Raw genomic sequence first — 23,043 nt, forward strand, 5'->3', positions numbered from 1 at the left:
TAAATTAAAGTAAATACGTTTGGTTATGTATTTCACAATATTAGCTATTATGGATATTCAAAGAGGAAGGAGTATTTCTGTTGGTTGGAATGAAAAAAAGTATATCTGTTTGTGGGATAGGAATTAGATTTTAAATGGGCCTTGAGGTGGTGGTAAAATTCTAACAGGTATACGTAGTGGACACTTGAGATAGAAGGAACAGCATAAAGATGAGAAGATTTATTTCCAAAGAGGCAAGTCATTCTCTGTGATTGAAGCAAGGACATATGTTGTGGAGAAAGAGAGGTTACAGCTGGTTTACTAAGTAAGTTGGAGTGCTATTGTGGAGAGTTTTGAATGCAGGGGTGTGAGGCATTTGGATTTAATTTACAAGGAAAAGAAGACTGATTAGGGTGATTAATCTGTCAGCAGGATATAGGATGATTAAATTAAGAAGAGAGAAGAGGCAGGGAGGGCTTTTGGAAAGAGAATGATGGATTTTGTATTTGTATTTCAAAGCATTGAAGTTAAAAAGACATTTTTGTTTATCATTGGAAGTGATAGATGCAATGCAGAATTTACCATTCCTGGGTGAGAGGGACTTTTAATATTCTTGATATTTCTATGGCAATAATAATGCATACTGAATGTCTGATATTTTTCTAAACACCCATTTAATTCTTACAACTACCTTGAGGTTTTATTATTCCCAACTTATACATGAGAACAGAGAAGTTACATTCCCCATGTCATTCTAGTTACTATAACAGCTGAGGAGGAGGATCTCAAAGCCAATCAGAGCAGCAAAGCAAGACTCTTGTCTCAAAAAAAAAAAAAAAGTGTCCTGCTTTTTAGTTAATCATCCTCAGGTCCAGTCCTGTCAAACTGTCTTCATTTGATGTTGGCATAACTCCTCTTTTGTTTTTTTCATATCATTCCTAATCCCTAATACTAACCTCTCCTCTCCATAGTTACATGTGTACTATGTGTTACACATGTGTTTCATGTGTATTTGCATTTGGATGTATACTTGAAAACTGTATTGTATTGTTTTCAATGTGTTAGGTGTGAGTTAAATTATACACAGTATTTTAAAATATGAGCTGCCAATCTTGTCCAAATTGATGTATATATTTCTGCATTGTTACTTGTGCATTCACCACATCTCCTTATCTGTTTTCTTAGAAATAGACCTCTAAGATGCCTCATAATGTCTTCTGCTCTTAGCAGAGCTGATGGATATCTTCCTATATATTCCAGTAAAACTTTTGACTACTATTGCTGCCTTTTATTACGTGGTTTTATTTGGAGGAAGTTATATGAGATAGATAGAAAACTGTCTTCATCACTAATGAATATTGCAGGCTTTTGGTAGACAAGGCATTACTGGAGACTAGGAGTACTGAGTTGCTAGGAGAACTCAAGTTTCTCCTAGCAAGTGCTAAGGCACTTGAGCTACGCCCCTAGTCCTTTTGCTTTTAGTTTGTTTTTCAGATAGGGTCTTTGCTGGAGCCGGCCAGGAATCATGATCCTTCTGATCTCTACCTCCCAAGTAGCTGGGATTACAGTGTGAGCCATCACACTCAGCTGCAAGTATTTAATTCTTAAAAAGACTTAAATATATGAAATAAGTGATTGCATGATGCTTGCAAAAGGAGTCACATAGGCAGAAATTTTTCTCTTCTATACCTTTGCATTACATTTAGTCAGTGATAACATAAACTTTACAGTAGATTTGTTCTAGCTTTCTTTTAGTAATTCTGTTGCTGTCATTTGTATAAAATACTGCATATCATAATATTGTAATTTAAGTGATTTATACATTATCTTAATGGTTGTCAGAGCCAGTATTTTCCTTACAAGCTTATATGAACTATACATCATCATAATTCATATGTGATTGTCCCATTCCTACAAGGAAATATATTTTACGCCCTATGGGAGATTCACAAAACATGTAGAATCCATTAACAGGAAAAAAATGCTTTATGATTGTTTTAGTTCTTATTTTTTACTTCTAATTTATTAGTTCTCTCAACCCTGTTTTCTGACTACTGTTACTTAGTTATAAAACTAAAGACAGGCTAATTATGTTATTTAAAATAGAAAATGGTGGTACATCTTGAGACACAGGCATCACCTTACCCATCAGTGATAGTCTACGCTTGGTAGGGCTCTCTGATTGCCCAATGTCTTTAAGCCATGCATTATTTATTTTCTCTTTTGCATCTATAAATAGTGGTATTAACTGATTAAAGCCACAAATCTCATATTTAGTAAGTTCCATTTTGAGTCTTAATATAGACTTAGATATTATCCTTATTTATTAAATTAAACTTCTCACTTTTTATAAATATCTCCTGTTTGTATAGAGATTTACTTCAAGTGAACAAAAATACTTCTGTCTTTTAGGGCTGGTAGCGTAGCTCAAGTAGTAGGGTACCTGCCTAGTAAGTACCCTGAGCTCAAATCCCACCCCAAATTCTATCTTGTTGATAGTTTTATGACAAGAGTATTTAACTACATCAACAAATTTAAAAAAATAAATATTAGAGGTATCCATAATTTTCTACCTAGATTTAACCATTTTTATTTTTTATGTATTCCCTCCTACCCTTTTTTTAACCATTGATTTAATGTAGGGTTTGTAGGTTGTAATTATACTGTACACTATTTTTGTTTCATTGAACATTTATGTACCATAAACATTTTCTCCTTTGCTACTTATCATTTGTAATGCCTTCATAATACTCTATAACAGTACTGTTCCATTGAGCTACATATAATTTATTTCATAGTACCCACATTTAAAAAGTAAACAGGTTAGTAATATATTTTATTTAACTCAACATAACTAAAGTATTTCTTATTTCAATGTATAAGAAATTATATATGTAAAAGTATATAATGATGGCTGATGGCTGTAGTGGTAGAGTACCTGCCTAGCAAGGGCAAGGCACTGAGTTCAAATCCCCAGTACTGGAGGAAAAGAAAAAGTCAAAGCACATAGTCTGTTGTCACTAAACTTTCAGTGGTGAAAATGAAAGTTAGTCCTACCAAAACAATAAAATACTAGCAGAAAATATTTTTACAGTGTCTCCATCTTACAGTTAAAATTAATGAAATTGAGTAAAAAAAAATCCATTCCAGTAATACCAGCCATACTACATATGCTCATCATCTACATAAAACCTTTTTATTTAAATAGTATGAACTTAAAATTCAAGTCCTCATTTGTACTAATCATCCTTCAAGTGATCGGTTGCCAGCTTTAGCATATTTGATACAATTCTTACTTGACTATCCCTGTTACTAAACATTTATATTGTTTCCAAGTTTTTGATGAAATACATAGTATATAGATAGGTTCATGAATGTATATTTTCCATGTTTTAGTTTATCTCCTTAAAGTAGACTCTCAGAAGTAGAATTGTTGGGTCAAAGAGTATGAATTTATTGATGGCTTCTCATGTATATTTTCATATTATTTCCTAAAAGACTCAGTTTCATTCCCTTAAGCAGTATTAATCTATTTGTTTCAGGCTAGGAATCTAGCTCAGTGATAAAACACCTGCTTAGCATGTTTGAGGCCTTGGATTCAATACTCAGCACTGCCAAATTATATATATATTATACTACTGCATATATAATTTTATATACATTTATATTCGTTTCACCTTTTGTCATCAATGAGTCTTGCCATGTTGTTTCTTGGGTTGCTCAAGAATAATGTTTAATGTGGGTGCCTATAATCCTGGCTACTCAGGAGGCAGGGATCAAGAGGATAGTGGTTCTCGAAACCCTATCTCAAAAAAAACCCTTCACAAAAAAGGGCTGATGGAGTGGGCTCAAGGTGTAGGACCTGAGTTCAAACTCCAGCACTGCAAAACAGAAAAAAAAAAACGAAAAAGAAGAAGAAAAAGAATATTTATGTATTAGTTTGATGTGAATTTATCTTTCAGTAGAATGCTTTGTCATGTTTTTGACTCCTTTATCTATTGGCTCACTCCTCTGTGAGTGATATTTGTTGATTTGTTTTTTTTTTTTTTTATTATTCATATGTGCATGCAATGCTTGGATCATTTCTACCCCCTGTACCGACCCCCTCCCTTACCACCCACTCCGCCCCCTCTGTCTCCCCCCCACCCCCTCGATACCCAGCAGAAACTACTTTCCCTTATCTCTAATTTTGTTGAAGAGAGAGTATAAACAATAACAGGAAGGAACAAGGGTTTTTGCTATTTGAGATAAGGATAGCTATGCAGGGAGTTGACTCACATTAATTTCCTATGCATGTGTGTTACCTTCTAGGTTAATTCTTTTTGATCTAACCTTTTCTCTAGTTCCTGGTCCCCTTCTCCCATTGGCCTCAGTTGCTTTTAAGGTATCTGCTCTATAGTTTCTCTGCCTTGAGGGCAACAAATCCTATCTAGTTTTTTAGGTGTCTTACCTATCCTCACACCTCCCTTGTGTGCTCTCGCTTTTATCTTGTGGTCAAAGTCCAGTCCCCTTGTTGTGTTTGCCCTTGATCTAATGTCCACATATGAGGGAGAACATACGATTTTTGGTCTTTTGGGCCAGGCTAACCTCACTCAGAATGATGTTCTCCAATTCTATCCATTTACCAGCGAATGATAACCTTTCGTTCTTCTTCACGGCTGCATAAAATTCCATTGTGTATAGATACCACATTTTCTTGATCCATTCGTCAGTGGTGGGGCATCTTGGCTGTTTCCATAACTTGGCTATTGTGAATAGTGCTGCAATAAACATGGGTGTGCAGGTGTCTTTGGAGTAACCTGTGTCACAGTCTTTTGGGTATATCCCCAAGAGTGGTATTGCTGGATCGAATGGTGGATCAATGTTTAGCTTTTTAAGTAGCCTCCACATTTTTTTCCAGAGTGGTTGTATTACTTTATATTCCCACCAACAGTGTATGAGGGTTCCTTTTTCCCCGCATCCTCGCCAACACCTGTTGGTGGTGCTGTTGCTAATGACCGCTATTCTAACAGGGGTGAGGTGGAATCTTAGTATGGTTTTAATTTGCATTTCCTTTATTGCTAGAGATGGTGAGCATTTTTTCATGTTTTTTGGCCATTTGAATTTCTTCTTTTGAGAAAGTTCTGTTTAGTTCACTTGCCCATTTCTTTATTAGTTCATTAGTTTTGGGAGAATTTAGTTCTTTAAGTTCCCTATATATTCTGGTTATCAGTCCTTTGTCTGGTGTGTAGCTGGCAAATATTTTCTCCCACTCTGTGGGTGGTTCTCTTCAGTTTAGAGACCATTTCTTTTGTTGAGCAGAAGCTTTTTATTTTTATGAGGTCCCATTTATCTATGCTATCTCTTAGTTGCTGTGCTTCTGGGGTTTCATTGAGAAAGTTCTTACCTAACCTACTAACTCCAGAGTATTTCCTACTCTTTCCTGTATCAACTTTAGAGTTTGTGGTCTGATATTATGATCCTTGATCGATTTTGAGTTAATCTTGGTATAGGGTGATATACATGGATCTAGTTTCAGTTTTTTGCAGACTGCTAACCAGTTTTCCCAGCAGTTTTTGTTGAAGAGGCTGCTTTTTCTCCATCGTATATTTTTAGCTCCTTTGTCAAAGACAAGTTGGTTATACTTGTGTGGCTTCATATCTGGGTCCTCTATTCTGTTCCACTGGTCTTCTAGTCTGTTTTTGTGCCAGTACCATGCTGTTTTTATCGTTACTACTTTGTAATATAGCTTGAAGTCAGGTATTGTGATACCTCCAGCATTGTTCTTTTGACTGAATATTGCCTCGGCTATTCGTGGCCTCTTGTGTATCCATATAAGTTTCATGGTAGATTTTTCAGTCTCTTTAATGAATGTCATTGGAATTTTAATGGGAATTGCATTAAACATGTAGATTACTTTTGGGAGTATCGACATTTTTACTATGTTGATTCTACCAATCCATGAGCATGGGAGATCTCTCACTGTCTATAGTATTCCTCAATCTCTTTCTTCAGAAGTGTATAGTTTTCCTTGTAGAGGTCATTCACAACTTTTGTTAGGTTTACACCTAGGTATTTGATTTTTTTTTTTTTGAGGCTATTTTAAATGGAATTGTTTTCATACATTCTTTTTCAATTTGCTCATTGTTAGTGTATAGAAATGCTAATGATTTTTCTATGTTGATTTTATATCCTGCTACCTTACTATAGCTATTGATGATGTCTAGAAGTTTCTGAGTAGAGTTTTTTTGGGTCTTTGAGGTATAGGATCATGTCGTCTGCAAATAGGGATATTTTGACAGTTTCTTTACCTATTTGTATTCCTTTTATTCCTTCTTCTTGCCTAATTACTCTGGCTAGGAATTCCAGTACTGTGTTGAATAGGAGTGGAGATAGTGGGCATCCTTGTCTGGTTCCTGATTCAGAGGGAATGGTTTCAGTTTTTCTCAGTTTACTATAATGCTGGCTGTAGGTTTGTCATATATAGCTTTTATAATGTTAAGGTACTTTCCTTCTATTCCTAGTTTTCTTAGAGCTTTTATCATGAAGTGGTGTTGGATCTTATCAAAGGTTTTTTCTGCATCTATTGAGATGATCAAGTGGTTTTTGTCTTTGCTTCTGTTACTGTGGTTTATTACATTTATTGATTTTCGTATGTTGAACCACCCTTGCATTCCTGGGATGAAGCCTACTTGGTCGTGATGAATGGTCTTTTTGATGTGTTGTTGAATATGGTTTGCCATTATTTTGTTGAGGATTTTTGCATCAATGTTCATTAAGGCGATTGGCCTGTAGTTCTCCTTTTTAGAGGTGTCTTTGCTTGGTTTTGGGATAAGTGTAATACTGGCTTCATAAAATGTGTTTGGCAGTTTTCCTTCCCTTTCTATTTCGGGCTTAGAAGTCATTTCTCCAGAATTTTGATAGTTGCTTTTCTTTTATTATAGATGTTTTTTTTTATATATTTGTAAACCTTAAACTGTACTTCATGTGGATATGTACTTGTGATAAAAGAAATTGAATTACAAGTTCTTTGCATTCATTTAACTCCAGTGCTTACTCCTTATTTACAGATGAGTGTTGGAGAGTTGCTGTCTTTATCACCAATACATACGAAGTTTTGCATTTGTGTATTTAGATGAGGAGTAGATGGACCCAAATAGGTTATAATCTGCTGGTCTGAAAATTTCAAAATTATACTATTTATTTCTACCTAGTTATGAGTATTTTTCTATACCAGTTCAAAGGCCTTTTTCTCCTCTGCAGCACCGTGTTTCTGTAATTGATAGTTGCAGTTATCGTTGCTCTACATTGCTTTATTTTCATTTGAATCAGTATAGCCTTCAAACTGAAAAATTTATAAATCTCTTAATTTTATTTATTTTACCCCTCCCTTATTTATTAATTTTTAAACCCTCCCCTTCCAGGCAGAGCCTGTTCTGCTCTCTTGTTCTCCGATTTTGTTGAAGAGAAATAAATCTCTTACATTTACAGAGGTTTATGTACATACACAGATAGTATTCTTCAGGTAATTGTTAATAGAAATAAAAAGGAATTTGTTCTCTTGAGTAAGGACTATTAGAAAAAAATGATTGACCTGGATTAAGGTAAACACTTATAAAGAGCAGTTCTTTTCCTTTTAGTATGTTAAATAATTTTCTTCCTAATGTTACCCTCTATTTAAACAACCCTGACAAATCCTTAAGAGTGGTTCAAATTTCTAAGCATTAAATCTGACTTTGCTAAAATGGTCTTAGGCATTACCTTAGTCTTTGCCTGTTGCTTCTCTCTCTTCCTTTTTGTTTTGTTTTGTTTTCTATTGTAATAAATAAAAATATCCCCCACTTCATTCTCAATGCCAGTTAATGTTATTCAGCCTGTAAGTGGTAGTTAAATCTACTTTGCTTTTAGTGGCTTATAGGGACAGAGACTAACAGTTAACTTTTATATAGATTGAAATGCATAATTAGAAAATCACAAGATTTTATTCATTACATGGAGTATTTTTCTAAACTGTAGACATATATGTTGCTGGATTATTTTTATTGCAAACCTGATATGTGAAAAAAATTATAATGTCAGTGTTTTTACTTTGGTTGATTCAATGGTCTGGCACATGAGACTGAGCAAAGGTTATAAATCTGGGAAGAAAAACCCTGGTTGGCGTCATTATTAACAGTCTTGCACTCTCAACAGCTCAAATCCCACATTGTTTAAATTCTAAATATTTACATAAAGAAAAACAAGAAAACATTTAAGACACAGAATTAATTTAAATTGTGAACTTACCTCTTATTTTTAAAAGCTAATGGGTTTTTGCTTATTCTTTATAAAAGTAACAAAATTGAAGTTAACACTATTCACATTACAATGCTCTTATGTTGCATTTTAAAGTAAAACACAACATACACACATTTGGATTGAGACCAAATTTACACTCCAGAGGCATGCTGTTCTGTATCGTAAATTACAATCAGATGTTTTTGAGCACAGATCAAATTTTTGGTCTGAAGTTGGTGAGAAGCCTAATTATTTGACCAGGTTACTATTTATGTAGACCATTCTGTGGCTGTCTGTGGTTAATCCACAGCTGGCAAAATTCTAGCTCTGGGAGGTTTCTATTTCATGCTGCAACAGTTTGGAGGGAAAGATTTAAACTCTTCTCATTAAACAAAAGACTAAAGAGCAAGTACATACATACTACTATGAAGATAAGATGCCATATAAACTTTTTAATTCTCTAAATGACAGGAATAGCTAAGGAAGCAGCTTGGATGCTCATAGTTTGCAGGTGACCTGGTACTTGGTAGAAAAGAAAGGAGAAAACATTTTAAAAATAAAGATGTGGAACTTTTAAATGAGAAAGCTTGCTATCATGCAAAGAAAACATTGTTTTTATTAACATCTCATTAGCAATACTTTATTGTGATATGAGGCAATTACAGGTGAGAAAGAAATAATACCTTTTCCTCATCCATTGCAAGAGTCATGACTAATACCCTATAACACAAGACAGTTTAACAAAAGAAAAACACAATAAATGTATTTAACAGTTTTATGTAACATGGAACCTTCAGAAATGAAGACCCACTGACCTGGGGAAACCTATACTTTTTTATACTACAATGAAATAAGTGAACATTTTTGGTGAGATGCGATTGGACAAAAAGGGTTTGATCTACGGTCTAATGGTAATATGCTGGGAGCAAGGGAGTTGAAATTCTTGTCTTTTCGGATTCTTCTTGGCCTCTGGGAATAGGACAGTACCCTCTGGAATGAGGTCTTCTGACTTACTTTCAGTTGAGGTGGGTCAGAGAATTCCTTTCTGAGGGACGGTCAGAGTGATTGTCTTCCTTTGCAGTTTCCTAAGGTGTCATATTTTGCAGTGTCATGTTCTGAGTCCCAACACAGTCATATTTTAAGATTCACTAAGTATCTCAGAATGCAAGGGGGCGGGAGGGATGAAGGAAGATCATGGAGGAGGTGAATTCAACTAGAATATATTTGATATATTATAAGAACTTTTGTAAATATCACAGTGTACCCCCAGAACAATACAAACAACAAAAAAAGAATTTTTAGAAACTGTGATCCATCAAAATATTTAAGAAATAAAGTCTCAGAATGCATAAACACAGTAAAACCTCTGTTCCAACATGGGTCTTGATACACATGACTCTTGCCACAAAATTATTTTAGCATTCATACAGCACTCAATTTAAAATGTGCAAATGATAGGAAAAGGTCTTGTTAAAAAAAAAAAAGTCTTTAAATTTGCATGATGGAATGGGTTATAAGTGACTATTTCAGTAGCATTTTTCCAACTTTGTCCAAAGTTCACTATGTCTGGGTCTCACTATGTAGCCCAGGGCTGGGATTAGAGGCATTCACCTCATACTTCACTATTTTTGCAACTTTAAAGAAGTTTCTTGCATATTTTCAAGGTTATTTCCTCTGTTTATATTCTATATAAACATCCGGTTTCCAGCGTTCCCATTTCCTCTGGTGCTTTGATCCAGTTATCCTTCCTCTCTTATTCATTCTTCTGTTTCTTCACTAGAATAGTGCTGTTTTGTGCTTTCTTTATTTTTAAAATGAGGCTAACAACAGTATCCACCTCATAGGTTTGATACAAAGAAAAATAATATTTAAGTTATAAAGTTTTAATACAATGACCTGCACACAAGAATTGCTAACTGTTGCTAACTTGTTGCTGTCGAGATTTCCTTAAATATTTCTACTATCCTGTTACTCTTTCAATGAAAACTCATTACCCATGATTTAACCCGACCCACTCCACTCCCACATTGCTTACAAGGTATACTTCTAACTACCATTCGGGACCCTTTGTGTTCTCAAATCAGTTGACCTCTCCACATTCATCTTCTATTACTAAGCTTTGTGTTTTCCTTTAATAAGATTTTTTTATTAATATTAAAATGTAGATAATTAGCATCTTAAAATGCAGCTTTCCTGATGCAAAAATTTAATTAAAATATTTTCCTATTGCATTGCTGAATTGTTTCATTATTTGAAAATTCTAATTCAGAATCTTCTTCTGAAATCCAGTTAAACCTGGATGTGCAGGTGCATGTCTATAATTTCAGCACTAGAGAGGATTTTGAGTGAGTTCCGGGACAGCTTGTACTACACAGCAAGACTTTTGTCTCCAAAAACACCCAAAAATTCAATTAAATGTTAATAAACACATTATTTTTATTTATTTTTTTTATTATTCATATGTGCATACAAGGCTTGGGTCATTTCTTCCCCCTGTCCCCACCCCCTCCCTTACCACCCACTCCGCCCCCTTCGTCTCACCCCCAACCCCTCAATACCCAGCAGAAACTATTTTGCCCTTATTTCTAATTTTCTTGTAGAGAGAGTATAAGCAATAATAGGAAGGAACAACGGTTTTTGCTGGTTGAGATAAGGATAGCTATACAGGGCATTGACTCACATTGATTTCCTGTGTGTGTGTGTTACCTTCTAGGTTAATTCTTTTTGATCTAACCTTTTCTCTAGTTCCTGGTCCCCTTTTCCTATTGGCCTCAGTTGCTTTTAAGGTATCTGGTTTAGTTTCTCTGCATTAAGGGGAACAAATGCTAGCTAATTTTTTAGGTGTCTTACCTATCCTCACACCTCCCTTGTGTGCTCTCGCTTTTATCATGTGCTCAAAGTCCAATCCCATTGTTGTTTGCCCTTGATCTAATGTCCACATAGGAGGGAGAACATACGATCTTTGGTCTTTTGGGCCAGGCTAACCTCACTCAGAATGATGTTCTCCAATTCCATCCATTTACCAGCAAATGATAACATTTCGTTCTTCATGGCTGCATAAAATTCTATTGTATATAGATACCACATTTTCTTAATCCATTCGTCAGTGGTGGGGCATCTTGGCTGTTTCCATAACTTGGCTATTGTGAATAGTGCTGCAATAAACATGGGTGTGCAGGTGCCTCTGGAGTAACCTGTGTCACAGTCTTCTGGGTGTGTCCCCAAGAGTGGTATTACTGGATCCATGTCTAGCTTTTTAAGTAGCCTCCAAATTTTTTTCCAGTACTAGTCTACATTCCCACCAACAGTGTAAGAGGGTTCCTTTTTCCCCGCATCCTCGCCAACACCTGTTGTTGGTGGTGTTGCTGATGATGGCTGTTCTAACAGGGGTGAGGTAGAATCTTAGCGTGGTTTAAATTTTCATTTCCTTTATTGCTAGAGATGGTGAGCATTTTTTCATGTGTTTTTTGGCCTTTTGAATTTCTTCTTTTGAGAAAGTTCTGTTTAGTTCACGTGCCCATTTCTTTATTGGTTCATTAGTTTTGGGAGAATTTAGTTTTTTAAGTTCCCTATATATTCTGGTTATCAGTCCTTTGTCTGATGTATAGCTGGCAAATATTTTCTCCCACTCTGTGGGTGTTCTCTTCAGTTTAGAGACCATTTCTTTTGATGCACAGAAGCTTTTTAGCTTTATGAGGTCCCATTTATCTGTGCTCTTATTTGCTGTGCTGCTGGGGTTTCATTGAGAAAGTTCTTACCTATACCTACTAACTCCAGAGTATTTCCTACTCTTTCCTGTATCAACTTTAGAGTTTGGGGTCTGATATTAAGATCCTTGATCCATTTTGAGTTAATCTTGGTATAGGGTGATATACATGGATCTAGTTTCAGTTTTTTGCAGACTGCTAACCGGTTTTCCCAGCAGTTTTTGTTGAAAAGACTGCTATTTCTCCATTGTATATTTTTAGCTCCTTTGTCAAAGACAAGTTGGTTATACTTGTGTGGCTTCATATCTGGGTCCTCTGTTCTGTTCCACTGGTCTTTATGTATGTTTTTGTGCCAGTACCATGCTGTTTTTATTGTTATTGATTTGTAATATAGTTTGAAATCAGGTATTGTGATACCTCCTGCATTGTTCTTTTGACTGAGTATTGCCTTGGCTATTCGTGGCTTCCTGTGTTTCCATATAAATTTCACGGTAGATTTTTCAATCTCTTTAATGAATGTCATTGGAATTTTGATGGGAATTGCATTAAACATGTAGATTACTTTTGGGAGTATCGACATTTTTACTATGTTGATTCTACCAATCCATGAGCATGGGAGATCTCTCCACTTTCTATAGTCTTCCTCAATCTCTTTCTTCAGAAGTGTATAGTTTTCCTTGTAGAGGTCTTTCACATCTTTTGTTAGGTTTACACCTAGGTATTTGATTTTTTTTGAGGCTATTGTAAATGGAATTGTTTTCATACATTCTTTTTCAATTTGCTCATTGTTAGTGTATAGAAATGCGAATGATTTTTCTGTGTTTGATTTTATATCCTGCTACCTTACTATAGCTATTGATGATGTCTAGAAGTTTCTGAGTAGAGTTTTTTTGGGTCTTTAAGGTATAGGATCATGTCTTCTGCAAATAGGGATATTTTGACAGTTTCTTTACCTATTTATATTCCTTTTATTCCTCTTTCTTGCCTAATTGCTCTGGCTAGGAATTCCAGTACTAAAACACATTATTTTTAAATCACTTAAAATTATACACACTTGTTTATAAGGAGCTAGAGGGATTCAGTCTGCTTGCTTCATTACTATTTCTCTAACTGTACTTGTTGGGCTGGGGGTGTGGCTCAAGTGGTACAGTGGTTGCCTAGCAAACATAAGGCCCTGAAGTCAAAATCCAATGCTGCCAAAAAAATTAAGAATTCAAAAAATGTGTTTATTGTCTTGAATGAAATCTTTTAAACAGTTTCATCTTTTGTAGTTTCCCAGAATTCTTTCGGTATTTACATGTTAATCCAATATGAAATAATTAATGTTTTATTATCTGAAATATTGGCATGTATCAAGTGTATAATGTTCTTGGTAAACTTTTTTCCCAGCTAATGCAGCCATATTCTGCCTTGTGTTTTATATAGACTTTAGTATTCTCATGTAGATTTCTTTTTATTCTCAACTCTGTAGAGATTACACTTCTAATTTACCCTCCTTTTTGTCTTTATCCAGGGTTTTTTCCTTACAGTTTCCCCTGAATCAGTATTAAAAGTGGCTCACCATGCTTCTGAAAACAACAGGATTTTCACTTTGAATCTGTCTGCACCATTTATTAGCCAGTTCTACAAAGAGTCTTTGATGAAAGTTATGCCTTATGTCGACATTCTTTTTGGAAATGAGACGGTAAGTTATCTTTCTAAAAAATTAGTTTTTGTTTTTCCCTTCTGTGCATGTTTCAAAATGTATAAATAAATCAAAAATTTTTTAATATCCTTCAGAGGCACAACAAAATTGCCTCAATATGGACTTCTCTAACTCAGAATTTTCAGTATTTCCTACAGTGTACACTAACTTGTTAGTAAAACATTAATTTTTAAGTGTTAGATTATTAAGACCTAATTTGCATGTAGTAAAATTCATCCTTTTTACTATGCCTTTATATTTCTAGGTTTTTGCAAGTGTATGTCATTATAATTGCAATCAAATAAAAAATACTTTATTTCTTTTAATCTTTTCAAAGTCTACTAAAGTTTGGACTAAGAAATTATGAGTAAATATTGATGTAATTTATATTGAATTTGTTAATAGTATCATTTTTTGAGATGACTTACATGTTATACTTGGAGGTGACACAATGGAATTAGATTTAAAGTGTTACATATTTTTCTTTTTACCAAAAATGTGTTTTATTCCATTCTAAATTAAGGGAAAAAATTTTGCGTATTTGGTCATTGCAGTTTATATTTGTGATATAAATATTAAAATCCATTCACTTACAGAGCTAGGAGTGTGGCTCAATTCGTAGAGCCCCTGCCTAGCAATCCTAAGGCCCTGAGTTCAATCCCTAGTTTTATCCCTCCCACCCCCAAAAAAATCCTTTTCTCTAAAATATCCATGAAGTAGAAAAAAAAGGTCTTCAGTGTGCCTTCATGTGATCTTCATCATACCTCTGAACTTCTGTAAATCTTGGAAGTTTTATTTATATCTGAAGTTGTCATAGTGATCATCTTAGGAATCCACTCTGATTCGAATTCTGTGGTTCTAACTTTGTATGAATGTATTCATTGTTTTTTATATCGGAACAAGATAACTGTGCTGTTTGCCTAGAATAACATAAGAATTGACCTGAAAATAACTTGTGAAGTTATCTGAATCAAGATAAAGGCTGATTTGTAGTAAGAATATCATGATGAGAGTATCTGCAAAGGAAGATAGCAATAACAGGAAATGCTGTATTCTTTACAAACTGACATGATGGGAAGAAATAGTGGTAAAAGACTTGAGTTTCTACATAGCTGCTTGAAGTCTCATTTGACTAAAATCTACCTTTTATGTTTTCCTTATTTAACAGACAAGGAAGAGGGGACTTAAAAACAAATTACAGAGCACACAGAAAAGTCTTTAGTAAAAGCTCATATTTTTAAAAAAACTTTTTTAAAGATGGAAAGCATACATAGAATCAGGGAATGATGCTACAAGTTTGAAATAGAGTTGGGAAATAAAAAAGAATAAGCCCCAGAATGACTTACACTTACAGAAATGGTAGTGGTACCAAAGTCATCTTCACTTGAAAATAAAACAAAAAAATTCAAAGCACAGCAACAGTTTTAAAATATCAGTAAGTTGGACTTCATGAAAATTAACAACTTTTATGGCTGGGCTTGGTGGTACATACCCATAATCCCAACACTTGGGAGTATCTTGAGTTCAAGACCATCCTAGGCTACATAGCAAGATCCTATCTCAAAAACAAGAAAAACAAACTTCTATGTATAAAAAGATACTAATAAGGATGTGAAGAAACCTATAGAGAATGGAAACTAATATTTATAAATTATATGTCTGACAAGGGATTACCCCAAAATCTTCAACTCAGTGACAACTCAGCACCAGGAAAATCAGTAATCAAATAAAAACATGGTCAAAGGACTTAAGGAAGCATTTCTCCAAAGAAGCTATACAAAATGACCAATAAACACATTTAGAGATGCTCAACATCTTTAGTCAGTAGAGAAACATAAATGAAGCCAAAATTAGACACCACTTCATACCCATTAGGGTAATGAAGAAATTGGAACTCTGTGTATTGCTGATGGGACTGTAAAGTAATGCAGCTGCTTTAGAAAACAATTTGGTGGTTTGCCAAAAAGTTGAACATAGAATTATTAACATATAATCCAGCAAGTACACTTCTAGGCCTATTCCAAAAAAACTGAAAGAAAGAACTCATATGCGTGTACATCAATAATTACAGCAGCATTATTCACAATAGCCTAGGCAGGAAGAAATCAATTTTTAATAAACAAATTTCATATATACACACAGTGGAATATTATTCAACCTTCAAGAAATAAAATTCCAAGTCGGGTACTGGTGGCCCACACCTATAATCTTAGCTATGTAGGAGGCTGAGATTGGGTGCAACACAGTTTCAGGCCAGCACGGGCAAAAAAATTGTCAAGACCCCATCTCAATAGAAAAAATTTGAAACTGCTGATGCACATCTGTCATCCCAACTATGGCAGGAGGATCAAAGTCCAGGCTTTCCTGATCAAAAGTAAGACTCTGTTTCCAAAATATCCAGAGCAAAATTACTCGAGGCAGGGTTCAAGCAGTAGAGCATCTGCCTAACAAGCAAAAAAACAATAAATAAGAAGAAATGAAATACCAATATGTGCATGTATGATTGAATCTTGAAAATATGAGGTTAAGTTTTTTAAAAAGCCATCATACAACTATTGGATTTTCTTATAAGAACTGCACTTCATGTAGCGTGGGAGTAGCTCAATGGTACAGAGCATGGTTCGTATATCAAGACCCTGGGTTTCATCCTCAGCACCACAGCAGAGAAGGGAAAGGAAAAAAATTCCTCTTTTTAAGAGATGCCTAGAATAGGCAAATTCATAAAGACAGAAAACAGAATTGAGTTTACCAGGGACTAGGGGTGTGGATGGGGCTAATGGGCATTGTTTTCTAATAGGTATAGAGCTTCTGTTTGGTACAAAGAAGTTCTGGAAATGGATAGTGATGATGGTTACACAACATTGTGAATGTACGTAGTTACACTAAATTGAATACTTAAAATGTTAAATTTTAAGCATAGTTTACCACTTTTTTTGTAGTACTAGGGTTTGTTTATTTGCAGTACTAGGGTTTGAACTCAGGGCCTCATAGTTTCTAAGCATGTGCTCTACCACTTCAGCCACTCCATCATTCCCAAGTTACCATAACTTTTTTTTTAAAACAAAGATTCATTCTACAAACCAGTAGTTTTGTTAGATCTTGACATAGATTATTAAAGAAATTATTTTTCCCCACCTAAAGGAGAAACTACAAGCTACTACTTGTCTACAAGTCATGTCAGGATGTCAGGAGAACATTTTTTTTGATGATGACTGTTCACTTGAGTTAATTTTAACAAATATTTACGTAGTATCTGTTGTGGCAAACCAATAAACAGTGTACACATAGCACACTAGAGGTTGATCTCGATATGGATTATAGCATAATAAACATTAATTACAGGGTAATTGGGTATATTTGATATCTTATTGAGTCAGTCAAATGGTCTGCTGGTAAATGAGTGGTTTTCTACTGGAATGTCTTAGTGCTTATCCTGAGCTTTGTTCATGTAAACTGTCAGTGATTGAGACAAGATATATTAGCATATACTGTGCAGGCAAATATTGCACCACCTTAATAAATATCAAGTAATTTGCATGTCAGAATTTTTTAATGTTAATAGACTGGAAAGATCAGTCGAGGTGATATAATTTAATTGGGATAATAAAGTAATGCCATACTTGATCATAAAATGAATGTAGATTGATACAAGTTTTCTCTCTTTAAACACATTACCTATTGTTCTTCTCATTGAATACTATGGTAATAATAAATTATCTTCGGTTTTCCATGAAAAAAATAGATATTTTAGTTCTAAAATGCAATGAAATATAAAATATATTTCTCAGAAATACATATACTTATGTATGATTTTTATTAGCATGTACTAATCGTATAAAGATGTTTCATTATGATATTTCCATAGATGCATATCATATACTTTGATCAAATTCACATCCTTTATTTCTTTCTTATCCTGCCCCTCAACCTTTTTAAATAATGTTTAGCAGATTTCTTTGTTCTGTTTTCATATACAGTATGCATATGGGACATATAATTGCACCGTCACCCTCCTTTCACTGTCCCGTGGGTTCTGCTCCCTAAACAGTTCCCATTTTACACTATTTACATGATTGTTTTATTTTTCATTTTTTCCCCTCAGAAAGATTCAGATTTGTGTTTTGTATTAAATTCCCAAAATGTCATCACTTAGCTAACATTAAACACATTTAGCTCTTATTTTCCAGTGGGTGTCACTTTCCCTTTCTCAAAGGATTATATACTGGTAATGATGTCTTTTTTTTTCTTTTATTATTCATATGTGCATACAAGGCTTGTGTCATTTCTCCCCCCCTGCCCCCACCCCCTCCCTTACCACCCACTCCACCCCCTCCCTCTCCCCCCCCACCCCCTCAATACCCAGCAGAAACTATTTTGCCCTTATTTCTAATTTTGTTGTAGAGAGAGTATAAGCAATAATAGGAAGGAACAGGGTTTTTGCTGGTTGAGATAAGGATAACTATACAGGGCATTGACTCACATTGATTTCGTGTGTGTGTGTGTGTGTGTGTGTGTGTGTATGTGTTACCTTCTAGGTTAATTCTTCTTGATCTAACCTTTTCTCTAGTTCCTGGTCCCCTTTTCCTATTGGCCTCAGTTGCTTTTAAAGTATCTGCTTTAGTTTCTCTGCATTAAGGGCAACAAATGCTAGCTAATTTTTTAGGTGTCTTACCTATTCTCACCCCTCCCTTGTGTGCTCTCGCTTTTATCATGTGCTGAAATTCCAATCCCATTGTTGTTTGCCCTTGATCTAATGTCCACATATGAGGGAGAACATACGATCTTTGGTCTTTTGGGCCAGGCTAACCTCACTCAGAATGATGTTCTCCAATTCCATCTGGTAATGATGTCTTAAAACTTTTCTGATAGCCTCACTATTAAAAATAACTCACCCCTTGTCCACCAAGACTATCTCTTTTATAGTGATGCCTCCAAGGAAAGAAATAAATGAGGTAAAGCCAATCCTTGCCCCAGCTAACTGCATAAGAGACCAGGCCACAGCATAAGAATTGTAACTTATTAGACCTAGCAGTCTGTTTGATTCAGTAGATGGAGCTAGAAATTTAGTGAGTCTAAGAAGCTAATGTTTGGAAGTCGTAAGTACCAGAATTGGTTTAACATTTAAAAATACATGAATTAAGGCAGGACACAATATCTCAAGCCTGTAATCCTAGCTACTTGGGAGGCAGAGATGGGGAGGACCATGGTTCCAGGCCAGCCTGGGCAAAAAGTTCACAAGACTTCATTCAGCCAATGGCTGGGCATGGTGACATGTGCCTGTCTTCCCTAGCTATTCCAGGAAGCACAAATAGGAAGATCATGGTCTAGGCTGGCCCAAGCATAAAGCAAAATTCTACCTTAAAAATAACCAACACAAAAAGGACTGGCAGAGTGGCTCATGTGGTAATGCACATGCCTACCAAGCTCATGGCCCAAGAGTTCAGTCCCTAGTGCCACCAGAAAAGAAGAGAAGCAAGATGAAGGGAGGAGGAGGAGACCATCAATATAATTCACCATATTAAAATTTAAAAATGAAAGCAATATGATCATCTTGATACATGTATAGAAGCATTTGACAAAGTCCAGTAGCTGTTGCTGATATAAGAACTCAGAATATTAGTAGTAAAAGGGAACTTCAACTCAAAATAAAAATATGCCTAGAAATGTACAGCTAGCATTGTACTTATGAGTGAAAGATTGAACAAATCAAGGATATTCACAATCTCCAATTATGTTCAGTATTGTACTGGAGGTTCTTACCAGTGCAAATAAAGCATGATAAACATCTGGATTAGAAAGGAAGAAGTAAAATTGTATCTATCAAATACCATTTTTTATAGAAAAATCAGATATAAACTTCAAAAAGCTGTTACAGTTTAAAGTGATTTTTGTAAAACTACAAGATACTGAATAAAAATTAAAAAACCCAATTGTGATTCTATATATTAGCAGCAAATAACCGGAAAATAAAATCTTAAGATACTATTTTAAATACCATCAAAAAGATGACATAATTTGGGACAAGTCTAATAAAGATAGGTATAGTAAACACAACAAAATATTGTTGAGAAAAATTAAAGAAGACCTAACTGAGAGATATATTATGCTCATGAATTTGAAGATTCTGTTGTTAAGATACCGGTTCTCCTCAAAGTAATCTGTAGATTCAAAATAACCCAAGCAAATGCCAGCAGCATTTTTTTTTTTTGTAGAAGTCAACAAACTGCTTGTAAAAGTTATATGAAAAAGCACGAGGCTCAAATAGCCAGTCCATATTAAATGAACAGAAAGTCAGGGGGCTTTCACTGTATCATTTCAAGTCTTATTAAAAACAAACTGCATGAATATCCCTCTCTAAGGTTTAGCAATGTGACACTGAGATGATGCTAAACTTGCAAAGACCAGGAATGTCTGCGTAGACTATTCTACATACTCAAGTGTCACTGAATACAATAAAGTAAATTCTCCCCATTTCTTGCTCAGTAAACCTAGGTACATTAGCGTTATAGTAGCATAATACCTGCAAGCCCAACATGTCTGAGTTCAAATCCAGTCTACCATATATATATATATATATATATATATATATATACACACACACACATATATACGTATGTATATATATATATGTATGTATATATATATATATCACATTTAGTACCTTTAGGCAAGCTATTCAAGTTAATCAATTTCCTCATCTGTAAAATGATGATAATGGCACCTGTCTCACAGAGTTATATGAAGGATTAAATGATTTAATGCATTTAAAGTGCCCAATGTATGCTAAGTAATTAATGGTTATTGTTGTCATTATTTGGAGGAACAGCAAATAAAGATCTCTGAATATTGCTCACAGTAAAAAAAAAAAAAAAATGCAGTAGTGAAGACCATGTGGCATGGAATAAAGGTAGATAACAGTCCAGGGCACAGGAGGGGAAGTCCAGGTCCAGAAATAGACTTCAAGTTATTTTCGACAATTTCAAAGAAACTTCTATAGAGAAACAATACAGTGGTCTTTTTAACAAGTCATGTTAGAGCAATTGGTTATCCATATCCAAAAGAAAAAAACTTAAGTCAATACAACATACAACCCCATGGCTATTAAAATGTCTAAAATTTATAAGTTTGACTATACCAAATACTGGTGAGGATGTAGAGCCACTAGCATTTTCACCTGCTTCTGGCAAAAATGCAAAATGAAGAATATGATACAACTATTGTGGAAAATGGTTTTCCTTTTTCTTATAAGGTTAGGTATCCACCCATCGTGTGATCTAGCTGTTACATTTCTAGGTATTCCCCCTAGACAAATGAAAGCATATATTCTTATAAAAACATCTACAATGGCTGGGGGCATGGTGGTAGGTGCCTGCCGAGGAAGCAGAAGGCTCTGAGTTCAGACCATAGTACCACAAAAAAATTTACAAATTTTCATAACAGCTTTATTTGTAATTGTGAAAATCTAGAAACAACACAAATGTCTATCACTGGTGACTGCATGAGCAAATTGTGCTATACCCATAGAACAGAATGCAATTCAACTGCAAAAGAACCTAGCTATTTATAAGAAATGAATCACTAACATGAATGGGGGGAATGCAGTTCAACTGCAAAAGAACCTAGCTATTTATAAGAAATGAATCACTAACATGAATGAATATCAGCATGTTTATGCTGCATGAAAGATATCAGACAAAAATCAATTCTATAAGTCTCCATTTATATTAACTTCTAGAAAATGTAAGCTAATTTATTAGTGACAGCAAGCAGATCTGTAGTCACCTGGGTGTGAGGGTATCCTGTAAGCCAAGGATCACAGACACGTGTCAGGTAACTTTTAGGAGTAATTAATGTATTTCTGTCTAGATTGTGGTTACAGGACTTTATACATATGTCAGAATTTACCTAATTATATATTTTAATTTGTGCAGATTATTCTATGTTTTCTACATCTCAATAAAACTATCAAAATGCACACTTTGTGATCCCATTTATATAAGTTTAAAAATAGAAAACTCTAGAGACATTCTTACAAGAATCAAAAAATGTTAGAAGGATATGCCAATTTTGTACTTTTTGATCACTATGTATTAAATTTCTGTTATTTCCGTTAATGATCCTCTTATATTTAAATAGTACTATCAACCAAGAGGAAGAATATTTTGATGATCCTGGGCTCTAATCTTTTTTTTTTTTATTGTTTTATTATTTATATGTGCAAACAATGCTTGGGTCATTTCTCCCCCCTGCCCCCACCCCCTCCCTTACCACCCACTCTGCCCCCTTCGTCTCACCCCCACCCCCTGGATACCCGGCAGAAAGTATTTTGCCCTTATCTCTAATTTTGTTGAAGAGAGAGTATAAGCAATAATAGGAAGAAACAAGGATTTTTGCTGGTTGAGATAAGGATAGCTATACAGGGCATTGACTCCCATTGATTTCCTGTGGGTGGGTGTTACCTTCTAGGTTAATTCTTCTTGATCTCACCTTTTCTCTAGTTCCTGGTCCCCTTTTCCTATTGGCCTCAGTTGCTTTTAAGGTATCTGCTTTAGTTTCTCTGCGTTGAGGGCAACAAATGCTGTCTAGTTTTTTAGGTGTCTTACCTATCCTCACACCTCCCTTGTGTGCTCTCGCTTTTATCATGTGCTCAAAGTCCAATCCCCTTGTTGTGTTTGCCCTTGATCTAATGTCCGCATATGAGAGAGAGAATACAATTTTTGGTCTTTTGGGCCAGGCTAACCTCACTCAGAATGATGTTCTCCAATTCCATCCATTTACCAGCGAATGATAACATTTCGTTCTTCTTCACGGCTGCATAAAATTCCATTGTGTATAGATACCACTTTTTCTTAATCGATTCATCAGTAGTGGGGCATCTTGGCTGTTTCCATAACTTGGCTATTGTGAATAGTGCTGCAATAAACATGGGTGTGCAGGTGCCTCTGGAGTAACCTGTGTCACAGTCTTTTGGGTATATCCCCAAGAGTGGTATTGCTGGATCAAATGGTAGATCAATGTTTAGCTTTTTAAGTAGCTGAGCTCTAATCTTGACAACTAAAAATTATCATGCCCACTGCCACTGAATAATGTTTTAAAGTTATAAAGGATCTTTGCAAAATACTTCATTTCAGTCCCACAGAATTTTTTTTTATTTTTTTAATGTATCTGTATTTATTGATTGTTAAAAGGTTAGCTCTCTAAAAAATGATTTGTTTAAAAAAAATCTTTCTTGAGCTCATAATAGTCTTCTATATTTTCTTCTAAAAATGTTTAATTTTCCTTTTCACATATGCTGAGTAGAATTCCAGTTTCATATTTTTCAGTGTGAATATCCAGCCCTGTTTATGGAATGGCCACATGATCCCCATGGATCTGCAGCACTACTGTCGTTCTTTGTCAAATTTGTATGGGTCCCTT

At 34.9% G+C, this 23,043-nt stretch overlaps 1 protein-coding gene across 3 annotated transcripts in view; it reads left to right on the top strand.

Annotated features, from left to right (window-relative positions):
• Positions 1–23,043, top strand: part of Adk (adenosine kinase) — a 502,187-nt gene that overhangs the window by 315,143 nt on the left and 164,001 nt on the right. For all 3 annotated transcript variants that reach the window (XM_074079212.1, XM_020160795.2, XM_074079213.1), the window contains exon 7: positions 13,456–13,626. In XM_074079212.1, the coding sequence (XP_073935313.1) occupies positions 13,456–13,626 (171 nt within the window). The remainder of the gene's footprint in view (positions 1–13,455; positions 13,627–23,043) is intronic.

This window comes from Castor canadensis, chromosome 7 (genome assembly GCF_047511655.1).
Source record: "Castor canadensis chromosome 7, mCasCan1.hap1v2, whole genome shotgun sequence".
Lineage (NCBI taxonomy): Eukaryota > Metazoa > Chordata > Mammalia > Rodentia > Castoridae > Castor > Castor canadensis.